Source organism: Pelobates fuscus, chromosome 13 (genome assembly GCF_036172605.1).
Source record: "Pelobates fuscus isolate aPelFus1 chromosome 13, aPelFus1.pri, whole genome shotgun sequence".
Classification (NCBI taxonomy): Eukaryota; Metazoa; Chordata; class Amphibia; order Anura; family Pelobatidae; genus Pelobates; species Pelobates fuscus.
Window position 1 is genome coordinate 71535859 of NC_086329.1, and position 16733 is coordinate 71552591.

The 16733-nt window shown below is 41.2% G+C and overlaps 1 protein-coding gene across 1 annotated transcript in view; it reads right to left on the minus strand.

Annotated features, from left to right (window-relative positions):
- Nucleotides 1-15435, minus strand: part of LOC134582611 (serine/threonine-protein kinase N2-like) — a 35942-nt gene extending 20507 nt beyond the window's left edge. The window contains exons 1-4 of the mRNA XM_063439277.1: nucleotides 14944-15435; nucleotides 4589-4643; nucleotides 4148-4302; nucleotides 2190-2280 (exon numbers count right to left, since the gene is read on the minus strand). Of these exons, the coding sequence (XP_063295347.1) occupies nucleotides 2190-2280; nucleotides 4148-4302; nucleotides 4589-4643; nucleotides 14944-15435 (793 nt within the window). The remainder of the gene's footprint in view (nucleotides 1-2189; nucleotides 2281-4147; nucleotides 4303-4588; nucleotides 4644-14943) is intronic.
- Nucleotides 15436-16733: the final 1298 nt, after the last annotated feature.

Consider the following 16733-nt stretch of genomic DNA (forward strand, 5'->3'; position numbering starts at 1 on the left):
ACCCCCTTTCACCTGCTTTAATATAATTAACCCCTTTCATGCCAATTGATCACTGACTACAGTTGCCAATTGGCAGGGACTACATTTTACAGTCATCAGCTTTTTATTTTTTTAAACCCTGAGGGTTAATTTTTATCTTTTTGAATCCTCAGGGGTTATATTTATTCTATTAATTCATTAAAATATTTTAAAATTATATATTTAGCTAGCTGGGGTGGGCGGAAAATAGTGGGGAATTGGTGAATTCGGTGTTAGGCTAGCTTGCCTGCTAAAGAGCTCCAAAGTGGGACACGGACACATCAAAACACCATGAAAATTCACACTTAAAAACCTGAACTTGTCACGTCTCGTTTACAGCACTGTAACATCACAAAATAGTGTCTAGGTCATACATTGGGCATATTGGTTTACTCAGAAGATGTAACTGAGCATACTTTTGGGGATATTATGACAGTGACACATATCAAGTGTAAGAAATATTTTTTTTCCTTTCACCACAAACATTGGCATAAATTCGTAAAAAAATGGTGACAAGTTAGGGCACAATATACGCCATATAAAATACCCTGGGGTATCTGCTTTATCAAATGAAAGCCCTTTGTGGGGTTATTTAAACAGTCAAACTGCTATAATACTCCAAAATGAGACATAGGCCCGTCAAATCATTATATGAAAATTCTAATTATAGAAACTGAAATAGCCTTGTCTCTTATATGGCATTGTAGATTCACAGAATAGTGCCAAAGGCATACAATGGGGGTATCGTTATACTCAGCAGATGTAGCTGAACACAATAGCACACACTAGCTTTACGAAATACACATTACAAAACCGTTGTTATTGGTGTATATGCCAAAATAGAGAAAAAAAACACTTTTACTCCAATATTTAGCAGAGATTGGCGATGAAATCGCTACGTTAAAAGTGTCAAAATAATCTTGGGTAAATAGCCTGTTATAATAAAACACAGTAAAAAAGGAGGAATATTGGTAAAAGGTGCTCAAATCACCAAGTGTGAGTCACTCCAAATCACACAGAAAGTGTATAAAGCAATATCGTAAATAGTATAGTGAGAGCAAGTAATTATACACCAAATATAAAATAGATAAAATATATTAAACAGGCAATATTACCATATGTCTTGGATGTCCTAAAAATATAAAATAAAGGACATAGTATAGCCTGTATAAAATTAATGAAATGAAATAAATATAAAATTGACCACTCACGTGGTGCTGAGCCTTAAATAGCGGCTCAGACTATAAGCGCCTTTTTATAATTTCCTGGAGACCGCAATGCTGGAAAGGCAGGTTAAGTTTATCTCTGTCAGAATCCCCTTGTGTCAATTGATGAAAACCAAGTCAGGAAGTACAGGAACAAACTTTATTTGCATAGCATAGCATATAATGGAATCTCCCAAGAATATTGCACTAACGCGTTTCGACCGTTATAGTCTTTATCAAAGTGCTGTAGTGTGAAACAAATTTAGCGTTTAAATACATTAAAAAATGCGCGCATTGTGATTTCTTCGCCGGTTTACTTCCGGTTTCCGGCTGTTACTCCTCGTCATTTAATTTCCGGCTTCCGGTCACGTTGCGTGTCACAGGGCATTTCCGGGTCAGCGGTCATGTTCCCTTTGCGTTCCAGCGAAACTCCGGTTCCGGTCAGCATCAATGAGTTTTTCTCAAATATCTTTTGTACCATGTCCATAATGTAAATAAACAGTGTAAAGAACATCCATTTTATACATATTTATCCATGCTTTGTACTGCTATTCGGAACTTTGGTGGGGAAGCTTATTGGAATAAAATATTTTACTAATTTTAACACAGTAAAAATTATTGAAAAGGATTACATATATATAAGAATATGTCATATCACGGAATATATAAAAACAGGCGAAGAAATCACAATGCGCGCCTTTTTTAATGTATTTAAACGCTAAATTTGTTTCACACTACAGCACTTTGATAAAGACCATAACGGTCGAAACGCGTTAGTGCAATATTCTTGGGAGATTCCATTATTTGCAAATAATACAAGAAATAACATTTGAATCATAGCTGAATTCCCTTTGTCTGACACTTCCAAGAGCTGTATGTTTCCCCATAAACCTAGCTTTCTATAAGAGAGCAGAACACAAACCACATTCACAATACACAGAACATATGACATCACTGAACCTTTACCTTTATGTTGGAGAATCAACATGCGCAAAATTTCTATTTTTCTTTTGCTGTCATGGAGTATTTTCTGAGCATCACTGAGATGTTTCTGATCCTGTAAGCAGAAAAATCAAATGGATAATTAAGATAAACAAAGACTGGACGTTTAGGTTTATTACCCCACACCACCATGTATACATGAGCTAAGTTTAATTTTCACTGTCCCTTAAAACCCTTTTGAAGAGACAATGAAGTCACCAAGGCGCTTAATCTCAGTGAAATGGCCTGGGTGCAGAGTTCCTTTCCCTTTTAATCCTGCAATGTAAAACAGTGCAGGTTTTTTTAGAAGTTATTGCTAGGTTAAGTTCACCTTTAAAGGCTGTCATACTGACAATGATTAGAGGTGCTTCCACAGCAACAAGTAAAAATCGGTCATGTGTCGCGGAAGCTCATAGAAAAGCATCAGATCTCCAATGCAACCCAGGAGGAACATTGGATTGGACCATCAAGAATGATGCCACGTTTCCTCACTGATGTTGCGGGATGTAGAGAGGTGGAAAAGGTAAGCAAAACTTTACTATTATTTTGTATTGCACATGAGGGGAGGGGGACGATGACATGTATTTGACTAAGATCCAGCGCACTCATCCATTCACCAAATAGCAATCTCAAGGCTCATATAATGTAGTCGCTTTATTTAAAAACACCTAACCTGGGCAAAAATAATGGGAATTTAGTTACAGTATATGATCATACATTGCATAAGCCTGCCACAACGTCAATGTACCCCATTCTTGGCTGGTCCTAATCTAGCAACCTAATGTATGCTCTTATGAGATTAATCCACCTCAACTAGGCAAAAACATTGGAGTTGTGGCAGGCTTATGCAACGTATGATCATATAATGTAACTAATCCCCCATTATTTTTGACTAGGTAAGGTGATTTTAAATAAAACGGCTACATGTTAATACTTAAATTATTGTTTAGTGAGTGCGCTGGATCTTGTATGTTGTATGAATTGGCCCCAGCAGCACCCTTATAAGTATGCATGTTTAGATGAGTGCCTCCCTCTTGGTTTCTTGTATTTGACTAGGGACAGGGGCACCTCAGCATTAGGGATACAGGTTTGTATTTCTAACACTGTAATGTTCCTTGCATTTCTCCTCTATTGTTGGTCTTCACCTAGAGATTTAATATATTTCCCTCTTTACCACCAAATTACTTCACATTTTCAGAACGGACACACTATTTACAACAACGGCAAAAGGAAAGCTAACAAAAAGGATTTAGCAAATGTGGAAACTATACATCAACATATTGTACCCCTCCGCTATTAACAAACTATTTGAAGACAACATCATGGTAGATGGAGAGGATGTTAGGGAATACTCGTTTACCAATCTTTACCTTGATCCCTACCTTATCTGAAATGCCAGCCCCTTCTAATTAGACAGAATGTGCTCTCTGGGACGTTTCAATTTATCCTGTATTTTACTTTCATTCACTCTTATGGTATTTACTTATGGCTGCCTATTCCTTGTACATCCTTTATATCCTTTGCTATCATGTCTTTCCACGTTTTTTTTTCTCACCCACGGTTTTGTTTCTTATTTCTCTTTCACCATCTATCCACCCCCCAATATGTCTTGTAAATACATCAAATCAAAATAACTAAAAAAAACGAGAGTTGTGTATATCTTTGTACTTAAAAAAGTGGAAGGAAGAGCCTTGTACTATTCAGCTGAGAGAGAGCCGTAGGCGAACTCCACAAAATGATGTATTTTAATTTCAGTCCGATCCAGGAGCAGAAAGAGTCCATTAGCTCCTGGATCCCCAGCCTGCTATCAACTAAAATTAGCTAGGATCCCATCACGAGTGGGAAAAAGTCACACATTGCAGAAAGTGGAAGGAGTTTTCTAAAATGCAAATAAATAAAGATATAGTTTATCTTTAAGATAAAATAAAATATGCCAAACATACTTTGGAGCGGTCGGTAGAATACGCCTTTATCAGCTTTTCTGCTTCGCTCTTAACTTTGTACTCATCTTCGAGTTGTTTCTCAAAAGTGGCTAACTTGTCCTCATCTGGTGAGGAGAATGAATCACTATCAGAAGCAACTGGAATCTGGGGACCATCTGCAAATTAATAATAAGACAAAATAAGAATTACAAATGGCAGCAGACAGTATCACTCAATCGAGGTTAATGAAAGACAGACATCGAAAAGTAAAACCACGATAGCTGAAGCCAGTCATGATAGCAGCATCTAGTCTACAGTAAGTCACAAAGTGGATATAAAAATGGTGTAAGCAGGTTAATGATGGGTAGTTTGGTTACTTTAATGGGATATGTGATATGTATCCAATATATATTTATATATTTACAACACACACACACACACACACAAAGTGTTTTAATGTACCTGGGTGTGCCCCTGCTCCTTGCTCGATAACATCGATTACTTGTGTTCCGCTGACCTGAAAAGGCAGAAATTAAAAGAATCAGAAAAAGTCTCTTTGCCAGACGAACAGGATCACAAGTTATTTGTGGCTCTCAGCGTGGTTACTATGTGCTGGATTGTCTGCGAGGAATCTCTGGTCCTGTCTGGTGTGGTAGACTCTGCTTCTATTGATCTGGTGCCGATTGCCTGTTCCTGTGCTGCTAGTATTAGTGTCTCAGTGCTGTCTTTCAGTCCGGATATATTTATTATATACATATACAGGATATATGTGTGTATAAGCATCCTAATAACAATACTCTATAGTACTTTCACTTGACATACCACTAACTGAAATGAATAAGGGTCAAGGAATTCATACCACAAAAACCGATACAGTAACCATATGCTGTCACTGTGCTTTGGACATTAAAACTGGAGCCATGAAAGGGTTAAATATTGAAGAAAGAATAAAATGATAGACCTGAGTGTAACCTCCCCAGTGTTCACCATTACTAATCAGATAACATGTTCAATCTGTATTCTCTTTATCCCCCATCCTGGACTACACTGGGGAATTGGTTAACATAATAAAACTCAGTTAATTATATGTAGAACTGGAATCTTATACAGAAAATCAAGTCTTTTACTTACATCACAGCATACACATGGAAAACAGGAAAAAATTGTTCTACTATTTGCCATCTTTAGCCACGTGATCACCACAGCAGCTAAGCAGTGACTACTGTTTAAGCAGTGTGTACTGACTGAACTGTGCTCAGCAAGGATGATGTCACAGTGATGTCACAGCGAACAATCAGACCAGCTGTAGCTATATCTGCCTTTCAATACTCCGTATAGGAGGAAATGCCCTAAATACCTAAAAATATAAATAAAATGCATTCCCCAGTGGAAATTAACGGTATATATATATACACACACGCACACATATACACATACACACACACAGTGAGGGAAAAAAGTATTTAATCCTCTGTCGATTTTGAACGTTTGTCCACTGACAAAGAAATGATCAGTCTTTAATTCTAATGGTATGTGTATTTTAACAGTGAGAGACAGAACAGAACAAAACAAAATTGCAGAAAAACGCATGTCAACAAAAGTTATAAATTGATTTGCATGTCAATGAGTGAATTAAGTATTTGATCCCCTATCAATCAGCAAGATTTCTGGCTCCCAGGTGTCTTTTATACAGGTAAAGAGCTGAGATTAGGAGCACTCTCTTAAAGGGAGTGCTCCTAATCTCAGCTCGTTACCCGTATAAAAGACACCTGTCCACAGAATCAATCAATCAGATTCCAAACTCTCCACCATGGCCAAGACCAAAGAGCAGTCCAAGGATGTCAGGGACAAGATTGTGCACCTACACATGGCTGGAATGGGCTACAAGACCATCGCTAAGCAGCTTGGTGGTGCGATTATTTGCAAATGGAGGAAACACAAAATTACTGTCAGTCTTCCTCTGTCTGGTGCTCCATGCAAGACCGCAAAAACACAAAGCCAAGGCAACAAAGGAGTGGTTCAGTCTCCAGACGTTAATCCCATAGAAAATCTGTGGAGGGAGCCGAAGGTTCGAGTTGCGAAATGTCAGCCTCGAAACCTTAATGAATTAGAGAGAATCTGCAAAGAGGAGTGCGACAAAATCCCTCCTGAGATGTGTACAAACCTGGTGACCAACTACAAGAAATGTCTGGCCTCTGTGACTGCCAACAAGGGTTTTGCCACCAAGTACTAATTCGAAGAGGTCAAATATTTAGCAAAACATACAAAAAGATGGGGTAGACCGCCAACTCCAAAAGAGGAGGTGGGATCTACTCCAATCCACAGATACCTCCAAATGTAAGTATAGCTAAAAAAATGGTGGGGACCTTTATTGACAATCAAAAAAATATATATAAATTCAATTAAAGTAAAGGCAAAATTGCTAGATACCCAAATGAACTCCAAAAAACAACGTGTAGCAATCATGAGAAAAGTGAAAACTTCACCTAGTTAAAATACCCGGTAACTAATGGCATGAAGATAAAACACAGGTAATTAGGGGCTAAACGTAGCTCATACTATATGGGCCTTAATAGATCCCCAAGTAACGTCACGTTAACCCCAGACACCTGATGGTACTGTTGGAAACACCTCTAAAGATAGTGAGGACCCAACCCAATAGCCAAACACAAAAATCCCAGTAACTGTAAAGGAGGTAGAAGTCACTGGATAGGTTCCTATGGGTACTGGTCTACTAATTTAAATCAGTCGCAGAGGCGGTAGCTAGTGGACCTTACTAAGTATAAGTGGTAAACAGCCGGTATACTGAAGTGGCTGCTAGTAGCTGGGTGCAGAACTCAGTTGATCCATAGAAGTGAACGAAATTGGAAAAAGAGGATGGACTTCCCCCCTAGTACATACCAAATTGCACCAGTGAAACCCATATACGGTAAAACGCCCTGAATGAAATAGCCTAGAGACACTGCACCCTAGTATGCCCTAGCCAGCTCACTAACTGAACTTAAAAATGGCAAAGCTACCTGCTGCTTCGAGGCATCCTCAAGCTATCCCTCATAAGTAGAACAGAGGAGCACAGTCCACTAACTTCGTTAGGTACACATAAGTACAGGCATCATGGTAACCCAGTTAAAGATAAAAATAAAGAAAAAAAGAAATAGTTCTAGCAAATAATATGCATCGGCATGGTACAGCTCGAGGCGCGTTTCGGCGTTTACATACACCTTTGTCAAGAGCAAGCCGGTAATTGAGAGGAAGACTCCTTATAAAGGGACGGAGGGAGACCCCTCCCCTTGTCAGCGTCCAATACGGACTGGTGGGTGGATCAGGAGGCAAGACGGGGCGTGTGAAAATTCCCTCTCCCCGCCCATACTACCAATCAAATGGCGGTAATTTTCTAGTTTAGCTATTTTTTTGTGATACTTTTAATTCACTATAACTGAATTATACATAACAGTGTAGAATCTGCATTTGGCCACAGCAATAGGCAACATGCACAACATCATCTAGAGCACCAGATTGCTCCCACATCATCATATTGCACCCACAGCACTTTCCACATCACAGCACCAGGTTGCACTCACAAAACCTCCCACAGCACTTTATAAATGCCAGCAATAATAATAATAATAGAGAGACCCCTCTCCAGGGCACATTAACAGAGGCCATCTCAGTATTAGAGCAGAGCTTTCCAAACTTTTTACGTTGGTGGCACACTTTTCAGACACGCATCCTTTTCCGACACGCAGTTCTGTGCTCTCAGTGAGCGATTCCTGTCAGACCAGGTAGGGGAAACAGAAGCTCGACAATGCTACACGAAGTGATAGCAGGAGGGTAACGTTGTGCAATGTGCTCCCCTTCCTGTCGGACACCTCTATGCGACACACTCAAATTGTGTGGCCGACACACTAATGTGTTGCACCACAAAGTTTGGTAAGCTGTGCATTAGATAGTCTCTTTTAGAAAAAAAAAATCTATCTATCTTCACCTGTGTGTCTCTTAACACCACTTTTGTGTTTCTTATCCCATCTTTAGTCTTAACTCGTTTTGTGTATCGTACCACCCGTTTATTGTGTTATCCTCCATTTTTTCCCCATTCTGCCCAAAACCTCCTCCATATTCACCCCACACCTTTTGTCCCTTTTCTCATAATCTGCCCTCAAACCTTCACCTTTTTCTATATTCTCCAAACTTTGTGTCTCCTTTCTCAGTCCCCCGTCCCCTAACTTCTCTTATATAATCAGACATTCAACAGTATTTTAATCGTATTAGCTGACTTTTCATTAGACACACGCCTTCCACTTTCTTCATATCCCACCAACCTCTGCCCCTTTTCTCATATCCCCTCCACACACACACACACCTTTAACTTGCTCCATATTTTGCCCCACACCATAAATTTCTCCATATGAACTTCACCTTTTGTCCCTTTTCTAATTCCTCCTCTAGAGGATTCAAGGAGGACTGAAAGGAGGAGCTAGCAGTGGCGTCGCTAGGGTGGGGCATCCCTACATCATGCTGTGCCCCCCCAAAAGGGCAACTTGCTGGCCATGTGTTTAAATTCTATTCCCTCGGACTGTAACAGTCTATTACAGTCCGAGGGAATGCAGTGCTGGGTATTGTCTGTGGAAAGATGCTGGGGCACTGACAAGCTCCGCCCTCAAACCAAGCCCCGCCTACTGCACATAAGCCCCACCCCCGCAGTTCAGCAACACCCCTTGCTGCTGTGTGTGTGTGTGTGTGTGTCTGTCTGTCTGCTAGTGAGAAAGGTTGTGTGTTTGTGTGTGTGGACTCAGCAATCTGTGTCTGTGTGTGTCTGTGGATGGACACCGCAGTCTGTCTGTGTGTGTGTGTGTGTGTGTGTGTGTGTCTGTGGATGGACTCCGCAGTCTGTGTGTATGTACTCAGCAGTATGTGTTTGTGTGTGTGTGTGTGTGTGTGTGTGTATATGTATGGACTCAGCAGAATGTGTGTGTGTGTGTGTGTGTGTATGTATGGACTCAGCAGTCTGTCTGTGTGTGTGTGTGTGTATGGACTCAGCAGTCTGTTTGTGTGTGTGTGTGTGTGTGTGTGGACTCAGCAGTCTGTGTGTGTGTGTGTGTGTGTGTATGGACTCAGCAGTGTGTGTGTGTGTGTGTATGGACTCAGCAGTGTGTGTGTGTGTGTGTGTGTATGGACTCAGCAGTCTGTGTTTGTGTGTGTGTATGTGTGTGTGTATGTGTGGACTCAGCAGTCTGTGTGTGTGTGTGTGTGTGTGTGTGTGTGTGTGTATGGACTCAGCAGTCTGTGTTTGTGTGTGTGTGTGTGTGTATGGACTCAGCAGTCTGTCTGTGTATGGACTCAGCAGTATGTGTGTCTGTGTATGGACTCAGCAGTCTGTGTGTCAGTTTATGGACCCAGCAGTCTGTGTGTCTGTGTATGGACCCAGCAGTCTGTGTGTCTGTGTATGGACCCAGCAGTCTGTGTGTCTGTGTATGGACTCAGCAGTCTGTGTGTCTGTGTATGGACTCAGCAGTCTGTGTGTCTGTGTATGGACTCAGCAGTCTGTGTGTGTGTCTGCCTGCTAGTGAGGAAGCTTTTGTGTGTGTATGGACTCCACAGTCTGTGTGTGTATATGGATACAGTGCCAACTATGGCACTGTATCAAGGGAAATGTGTTTGTTTTTTTATTAATCCCTGGTGGAAAATAATAAATCCTCCACCAGGGATTATTAAAAAAACAACAACACATTGTGTCGGGGGTGGGGCTTAACATGCGGCAGGGGCGGGGTTACACTGCGGCGAGGGCGGGGTTAAATGTGCCCCCCTACTTTTGTCCCTGGACCACCATGTGCCCCCCATAAAAATGAATCCTAGAGACTCCACTGGGAGCTAGACATGATAGCAGGAGTATGGGGAAGGATGAGACATGCAGGACAGCAGGATAATGGGGAAGGAGGAGCCAGGCAGGACAGCAGGATAATGGGGAAAGGAGGAGCCAGGCAGGACAGCAGGAGAATGAGAAAGGAGGAGCCAGACAGGACAGCAGGAGGATGGGGAAGCAGGAGCCAGACAAGACAGCAGGAGGATCTAGAAGGAGGAGCCAGGCATGACAGCAGGAGGATCCAAAAGAAGGAGCCAGGCAGGACAATGGGAAAGGAGGAGCCAGGCAAGACAGCAGGAGAATGGGAAAGGAGGAGCCAGGCAAGACAGTAGGAGAATGGGAAAGGAGGAGCCAGGCAAGACAGCAGGAGGATGGGGAAAAAGGATTCAGGCAAGACAGCAGGAGGATGGGGAAAAAGGATTCAGGCAAGACAGCAGGAGGATGAGGAAAAAGGAGCCAGGCAGGACAGCAGGAGGATGGAAAAGGAGGAGCCAGGCAGGACAGCAGGAAGATGGGAAAGGAGGAGCCAGGCAGGAAAGCAAGAGAATGGGTAAGGAGGAGCCAGGCAGGAAAGCAGAAGGATGGGGAAGGAGGAGCCAGGTAGCACAACAGGGAGATGGAGAAAAAGTTGTCAGGCAGGACAGCAGGAGGATCCTATGTGAATACGTTTTCCCCTCAGGATGTACTGCAAATCGGCAATAAAGTATTACATGCATTTACAGTAAAATAAACACTGGTACCTAGTATGGATACCTGGATGGACAGGGTGCACTTCTCTTGCTGCTACCCCACTGGATCCACATCACCTGAGAACAGAGCACAGCACAGAAAAAAAATAGCGGCCTTTGCATTGCTGGCATTTTTGCAAATCGGCACCGGCCATACTGTGGCGAAAGTAACCTTGCCACTGGTTTTTGGAGGGGCCGGTTTGCCAGCCTCCTGCCCTGCGACTATGGCCCTGGGATGTATTGCGCTTTACAAACTATATTTGGGCATAATGGATTTTTGTATGCTGTTCCTGGCCCTTTAAATACTTTGGAGTAGTGTTACAACTTTTAAACTGGCACTTCGAATGCAGTCGAAGTGCCGAAGTCGTCGACAAGGCCGCCATTCGACAAACGAACACGTGGCGGCGGCCATTTTAACTTATTCGATTGCGGTCAGGTGACCCATACCTACTTCGACACCGCGGCTGGAGACTAAGTCCCGTTCGAAGATGCGAACGCTCGTTCGAATGGGACTTAGTCATTTTCTCGTTGTAAAATAGACCGACCACACAGCCCAAATCCATGGAACTGTTTTGGGCATGAAAATGTGCCTGCGGTCGGTCACAAAGGACTTGCGACTAACTTTTGAACTAATGGAAGGATTTGCATGATTTTTGAGTATGTTCATATTTCAAGTATGCTGATTATTAATATGTGAAGATGAATGTATAGTTTTAAAGTTATAAAATGTATAAAAATGTATAAGTTTTAGCTTGGAGATAATTGAGTAGATACAGTAAGAAACTCAGAAGAGGAAGGAGACGTCTGTCACTCAACAAGGTAGGTATATCTATACAAACCAAGGTAGGAGAGTAGTCGAAAAATAATAATACTTTATTAATAACACAAAAAAATAGTGTAAAAACTAGAGCACAAACAGAAGAATAATCACTCCACCCTATCCATAACTACTAGTCTAGTCCAATATGACAGACCGTAGTGGTTGGAAGGGAGGAGAAGGGTATCAGGGGAAGGGGAGGGGGAGTGGGTAAGAGGAGACTAGGCTAAATAAAGTGTAGGGTGCCTAGAAAAAAGTAAAGCTAATTCCAATTCCTACAGTGCAATATCGTAGATGACCAGTCAGGATCACTAATAATTGAAAATAAGATCTGTTGACTGGATCATTAGGCGTAATGTGACACTATAGTTGTTGGCCACTAGGGGTCACTAGAGAAATAAATCCTAGACCTATTGGTTTACTTCATTCACAAAATAATATCAAGTGTCAATGTGTAAACAGATAGAAACATTACAGTATCGGAAGATTGAACAAAGTGTAACATATCTGTCAGTATTGCAATTTGCTGGTACTGACAGAGCACTACAACTGAATAAAACCGTTGCGTGCTTGGTTACTCCTGTGCTGGAGTTTGGTTTACTTCATTCGCAAAATTGTATCAAGTGTCAATGTGTAATCAGATAGAAACATTACAGTATCGGAAGGTTAAACAAAGTGTAACATATCTGTCAGTATTGCAATTAGCTAGTACTGACAGGGCACTACAACTGGTTAAAACCGTTGCGTGCTTGGTTACTCCTGTGCTGGAAGGGTGTTAAGTGCATATACGATTGTGCGGTATTAACACCTGGCAAGGACAGTTATTTATTAGGTCTACTGCGTGGTCTCTTACTCACCGTGCTTGATAAGATTATATGTATCAGATTGTACAATATAATCACAGTATCTAGTTTGCAACGGTAGTATACTCGATACGTGATGTTATCTGTTACTCCTGTGTGACATACAATTTAAGCGTACGATCTGTCAGTGCGCTAACAGTGCTTAAATTAGCAAGTATAGCTCATATGACACAATAAATAGATTTAGAAAGACATAGAATAGGAATAGTGCCTTCATGGGCACTGGTTATAGTAAAGAGAGTATGCCAATAGAGCGGCACAATAGTAAATAGGTAAAAGATATTGCATATACTGTGGAATAGTTTAGATGAATCAGTACCCAGATCGGTATGATAATTACTTTCCAATTCATATACTGTGCAATAGTTTAGATGAATCAGTACCGGTATGATAGTTACTTTCCAATTTAACTTGGTCGATATGTTAGATTCCCAAACGTTAAGTTCTGAAAGGATTATTAAGTATGATCGGTAGGTAGTATCCTCAGCTAACACACTCGGTCTATTATCTGCCTATAGGGCTGTTAAACAGCCAAGATAAACTTTAGTAAGGCAAGTGCTGAGACCAGATCGTCAGATACTTGGAGGAATAGAGTCTAAGTGGGGAATGACGGAAAGTAGACGACGATGTCAAGATGATGTCGGTGTAAACCCGACGCGCGTTTCGCCTGGATTAGAGGCTCGTCAGGGGGAACTTGCTCCCCAGGCAAGTAAAGTTTAAAAAGCCCGCCCTTAGTTCTCATTGGTTGTCTCGGAGCACAGGGGGGAGGGGGCTTGATGAGCTGGTACGGTGGCCAGGAGTGCTCAAAACGGATATATCAAACTTCTATAGATCCCTTAGTGGAGGAAAAGTTCCATAATTAAGGGTTTCTAGCAGTACCCAAATAGGGCATATGTAACACTATGTAGTGAATGCTAGTAGTACACTAGCCAGTCTGCAGACTAGACGTATAAGGTCTAGCAAGATAATGAGCCCATAGATATAAAATGTATAGATAGGCATGCTAGGCTCATGCTATAGTAAAGACTGCATACTAGAAAAAATAGTATACTGGTGCCAATCTTGAGGATGATGTAATACATATTCTGATAACTGAAAACATGGACATTAAGGCAATAACTAAAAAATGATCGTCATCATTAATGATAGTGGACTTAAGCCCGATGTTGAAAGCTACTTAATTTATGAATGGTGTAAAACTGATTTCCTCATTTAGACCGAGAAGAGCCAAGGTCTTAAATAAAAAAATCCATTGCGATTCTTTTTGCAGTAGAACTTTATTAAAGTTGCCCTTCCTAGGATTGGGAAAGAGTTTTTCAATTGCTTGAAATTTCAGAAATTCGGATTTGCCAGCATGGAAGTTCTGGATGTGTCTTGCCACTGGGGATGGACGCCACGTGTTGTAAAATTCTGCGTCTGAACTGCTGAAACGTTTTTCCAATGTATTGGATTCCACAGTTGCATGTGATTAGATAAATAACCCTAGTGGTGCTGTAGTTCATGGTGATATGGGTTTGTGTATACGTAGTTGATTTTGAAGGTAATATGAATTGGCAGGCCTTGCAATGGCCGCATTTGTAGGTTCCCTTCGTGTCTGTTAGCCAATTCGTGGCTGGTGAGGGAGATGATAAATGGCTGCGAACCAATTAATCTTGTAAATTGCGAGGTCTGCGTGCTGTTACAGAAGGGTAGTCAGGTAGCACGTTGGATAATTCAGGGTTATGTAATAATATGGGCCAGTTCTTTCTAAGAATCTTGGACATAGGTGCCCAGCCCTGATCGAAAGTCGCGATACAGCGTGGGGCCTTTTGTTCCACTTTGGGCTTGGTGGAATGAAGACTTAAGTTCCTATCCACATCACATACCCGCTGGAATGCCCTTTTTAAAACTCGGTTCGGGTAACCAAGTTCCTTAAAGCGCGATCTTAATATTTTGCATTCATCGTAAAAGGTTTGGTCAACCGAGCAGTTGCGCCATGCTCGTAGATACTGTCCATAAGGAATGGAAGCTTTTAATTTATATGGATGGTGACTATCCCAATGTAACAGACTATTAGTCGAGGTGGCTTTCCTAAATAGTTCTGTTTGGATAGTCCCGTCTTGTTGTAGCAAAATCTTAAGATCTAAAAAAAACTAATTCATGCTCATCAATAACATGAGTTAGTTTCAGATTGATGTTGTTGTCATTGAGAGCCTTCACAAATTCTTCAAAAGCAGGAACAGAACCTGACCACATGAGTAACAGATCATCTATATATCTGTGCCAGCTTATAATGTATTGATGAAAGTGGTTAAAACGGGATGTCAAAACAATGCACTGTTCCCACCACCCCAAAAATAAGTTGGCGTAAGTATGGCGGTCCCGGAGATCTGTAGATAATACTGGCTATTGAAAACAAAATAATTATGTTTGAGAATAAACTCCAGGGTGGCTAGAATGAATGTGATTTGGGGCTCGCTATATGCAGCGTTATCCAAAAAGAATCTGCATGCTCGTAGGCCTGCCTCATGTGGAATGTTTGTGTACAATGCGACCACGTCCAGACTTGCCAGCTGGGTATAAGGTGGAACTGTCATGTCCTGTAGTTTTCGAAGTGTGGATTTGGTGTCTTGTAAGTAGGATGGTAGTTTAAGCACCATAGGATGAAGAATTTTCTCAATAAATTTACTGAGGGCTTCGGTAAGGCAGTTATTCCCAGATACAATGGGTCTGCCAGGAGGGGGACGAATGCCATTGTGTAACTTTGGCAGACAATAAAATGTTGCGATGGTAGGATTTTTGTGCGTTAACAAGTACCGGAATTTGTCTTGATTAATAACCTGTTTGACCAAAGCGTAATTTAGGAGTGTCTCTAGTTCACCTATAAACAGACTCGTGGGGTCAGAGGGAAGGGTTTTATAGTGAGTAGAGTCACTCAGATGTGCCATGCACATGGTGACATATTCAGACCTGTTCATAAGAACTATATTGCCCCCCTTGTCGGCTGGTTTGATAATAACCTCTGTTAGTTGTTGTAAGTTTATTAAGGCCTTGCGTTCCATATAGCTTAAATTGCTTCCAGTTGAGACTTGGTCAGTAACTATAATACCGATCTGGGTACTGATTCATCTAAACTATTCCACAGTATATGCAATATCTTTTACCTATTTACTATTGTGCGGCTCTATTGGCATACTCTCTTTACTATAACCAGTGCCCATGAAGGCACTATTCCTATTCTATGTCTTTCTAAATCTATTTATTGTGTCATATGAGCTATACTTGCTAATTTAAGCACTGTTAGCGCACTGATAGATCGTACGCTTAAATTGTATGTCACACAGGAGTAACAGATAACATCACGTATCGAGTATACTACCGTTGCAAACTAGATACTGTGATTATATTGTACAATCTGATACATATAATCTTATCAAGCACGGTGAGTAATAGACCACGCAGTAGACCTAATAAATAACTGTCCTTGCCAGGTGTTAATACCGCACGATCGTATATGCACTTAACACCCTTCCAGCACAGGAGTAACCAAGCACGCAACGGTTTTAACCAGTTGTAGTGCCCTGTCAGTACTATCTAATTGCAATACTGACAGATATGTTACACTTTGTTCAATCTTCCGATACTGTAATGTTTCTATCTGTTTACACATTGACACTTGATATTATTTTGTGAATGAAGTAAACCAATAGGTCTAGGATTTATTTCTCTAGTGACCCCTAGTGGACAACAACTATAGTGTCACATTACGCCTAATGATCCAGTCAACAGATCTTATTTTCAATTATTAGTGATCCTGACTGGTCATCTACGATATTGCTATTATTACTCTGTAGGAATTGGAATTAGCTTTACTTTTTTCTAGGCACCCTACACTTTATTTAGCCTAGTCTCCTCTTACCCACTCCCCCTCCCCTTCCCCTGATACCCTTCTCCTCCCTTCCAACCACTTCGGTCTGTCATATTGGACTAGACTAGTAGTTATGGATAGGGTGGAGTGATTATCCTTCTGTTTGTGCTCTAGTTTTTACACTATGTTTTTGTGTTATTATTAAAGTATTATTATTTTTCGACTTCTCTCCTACCTTGATTTGTATAGATATACCTACCTTGTTGAGTGACAGACGTCTCCTTCCTCTTCTCTGCTAATTCAATTAGGGTTACCCCCTTGTCTGTCCTCTTGTAAATATTATTATCTGGCCACTTTTTTCTGTTTATACAGTAAGAAACTCAATTATCTCCCAAGCAGAGGGGAGGGAATATGTGGGATGCAACCGATATTTGATTGGTTAATGCCTAATTGCTGTGGGTGTCTCCCTTGCAGGGGAGCACTGCATAAAAG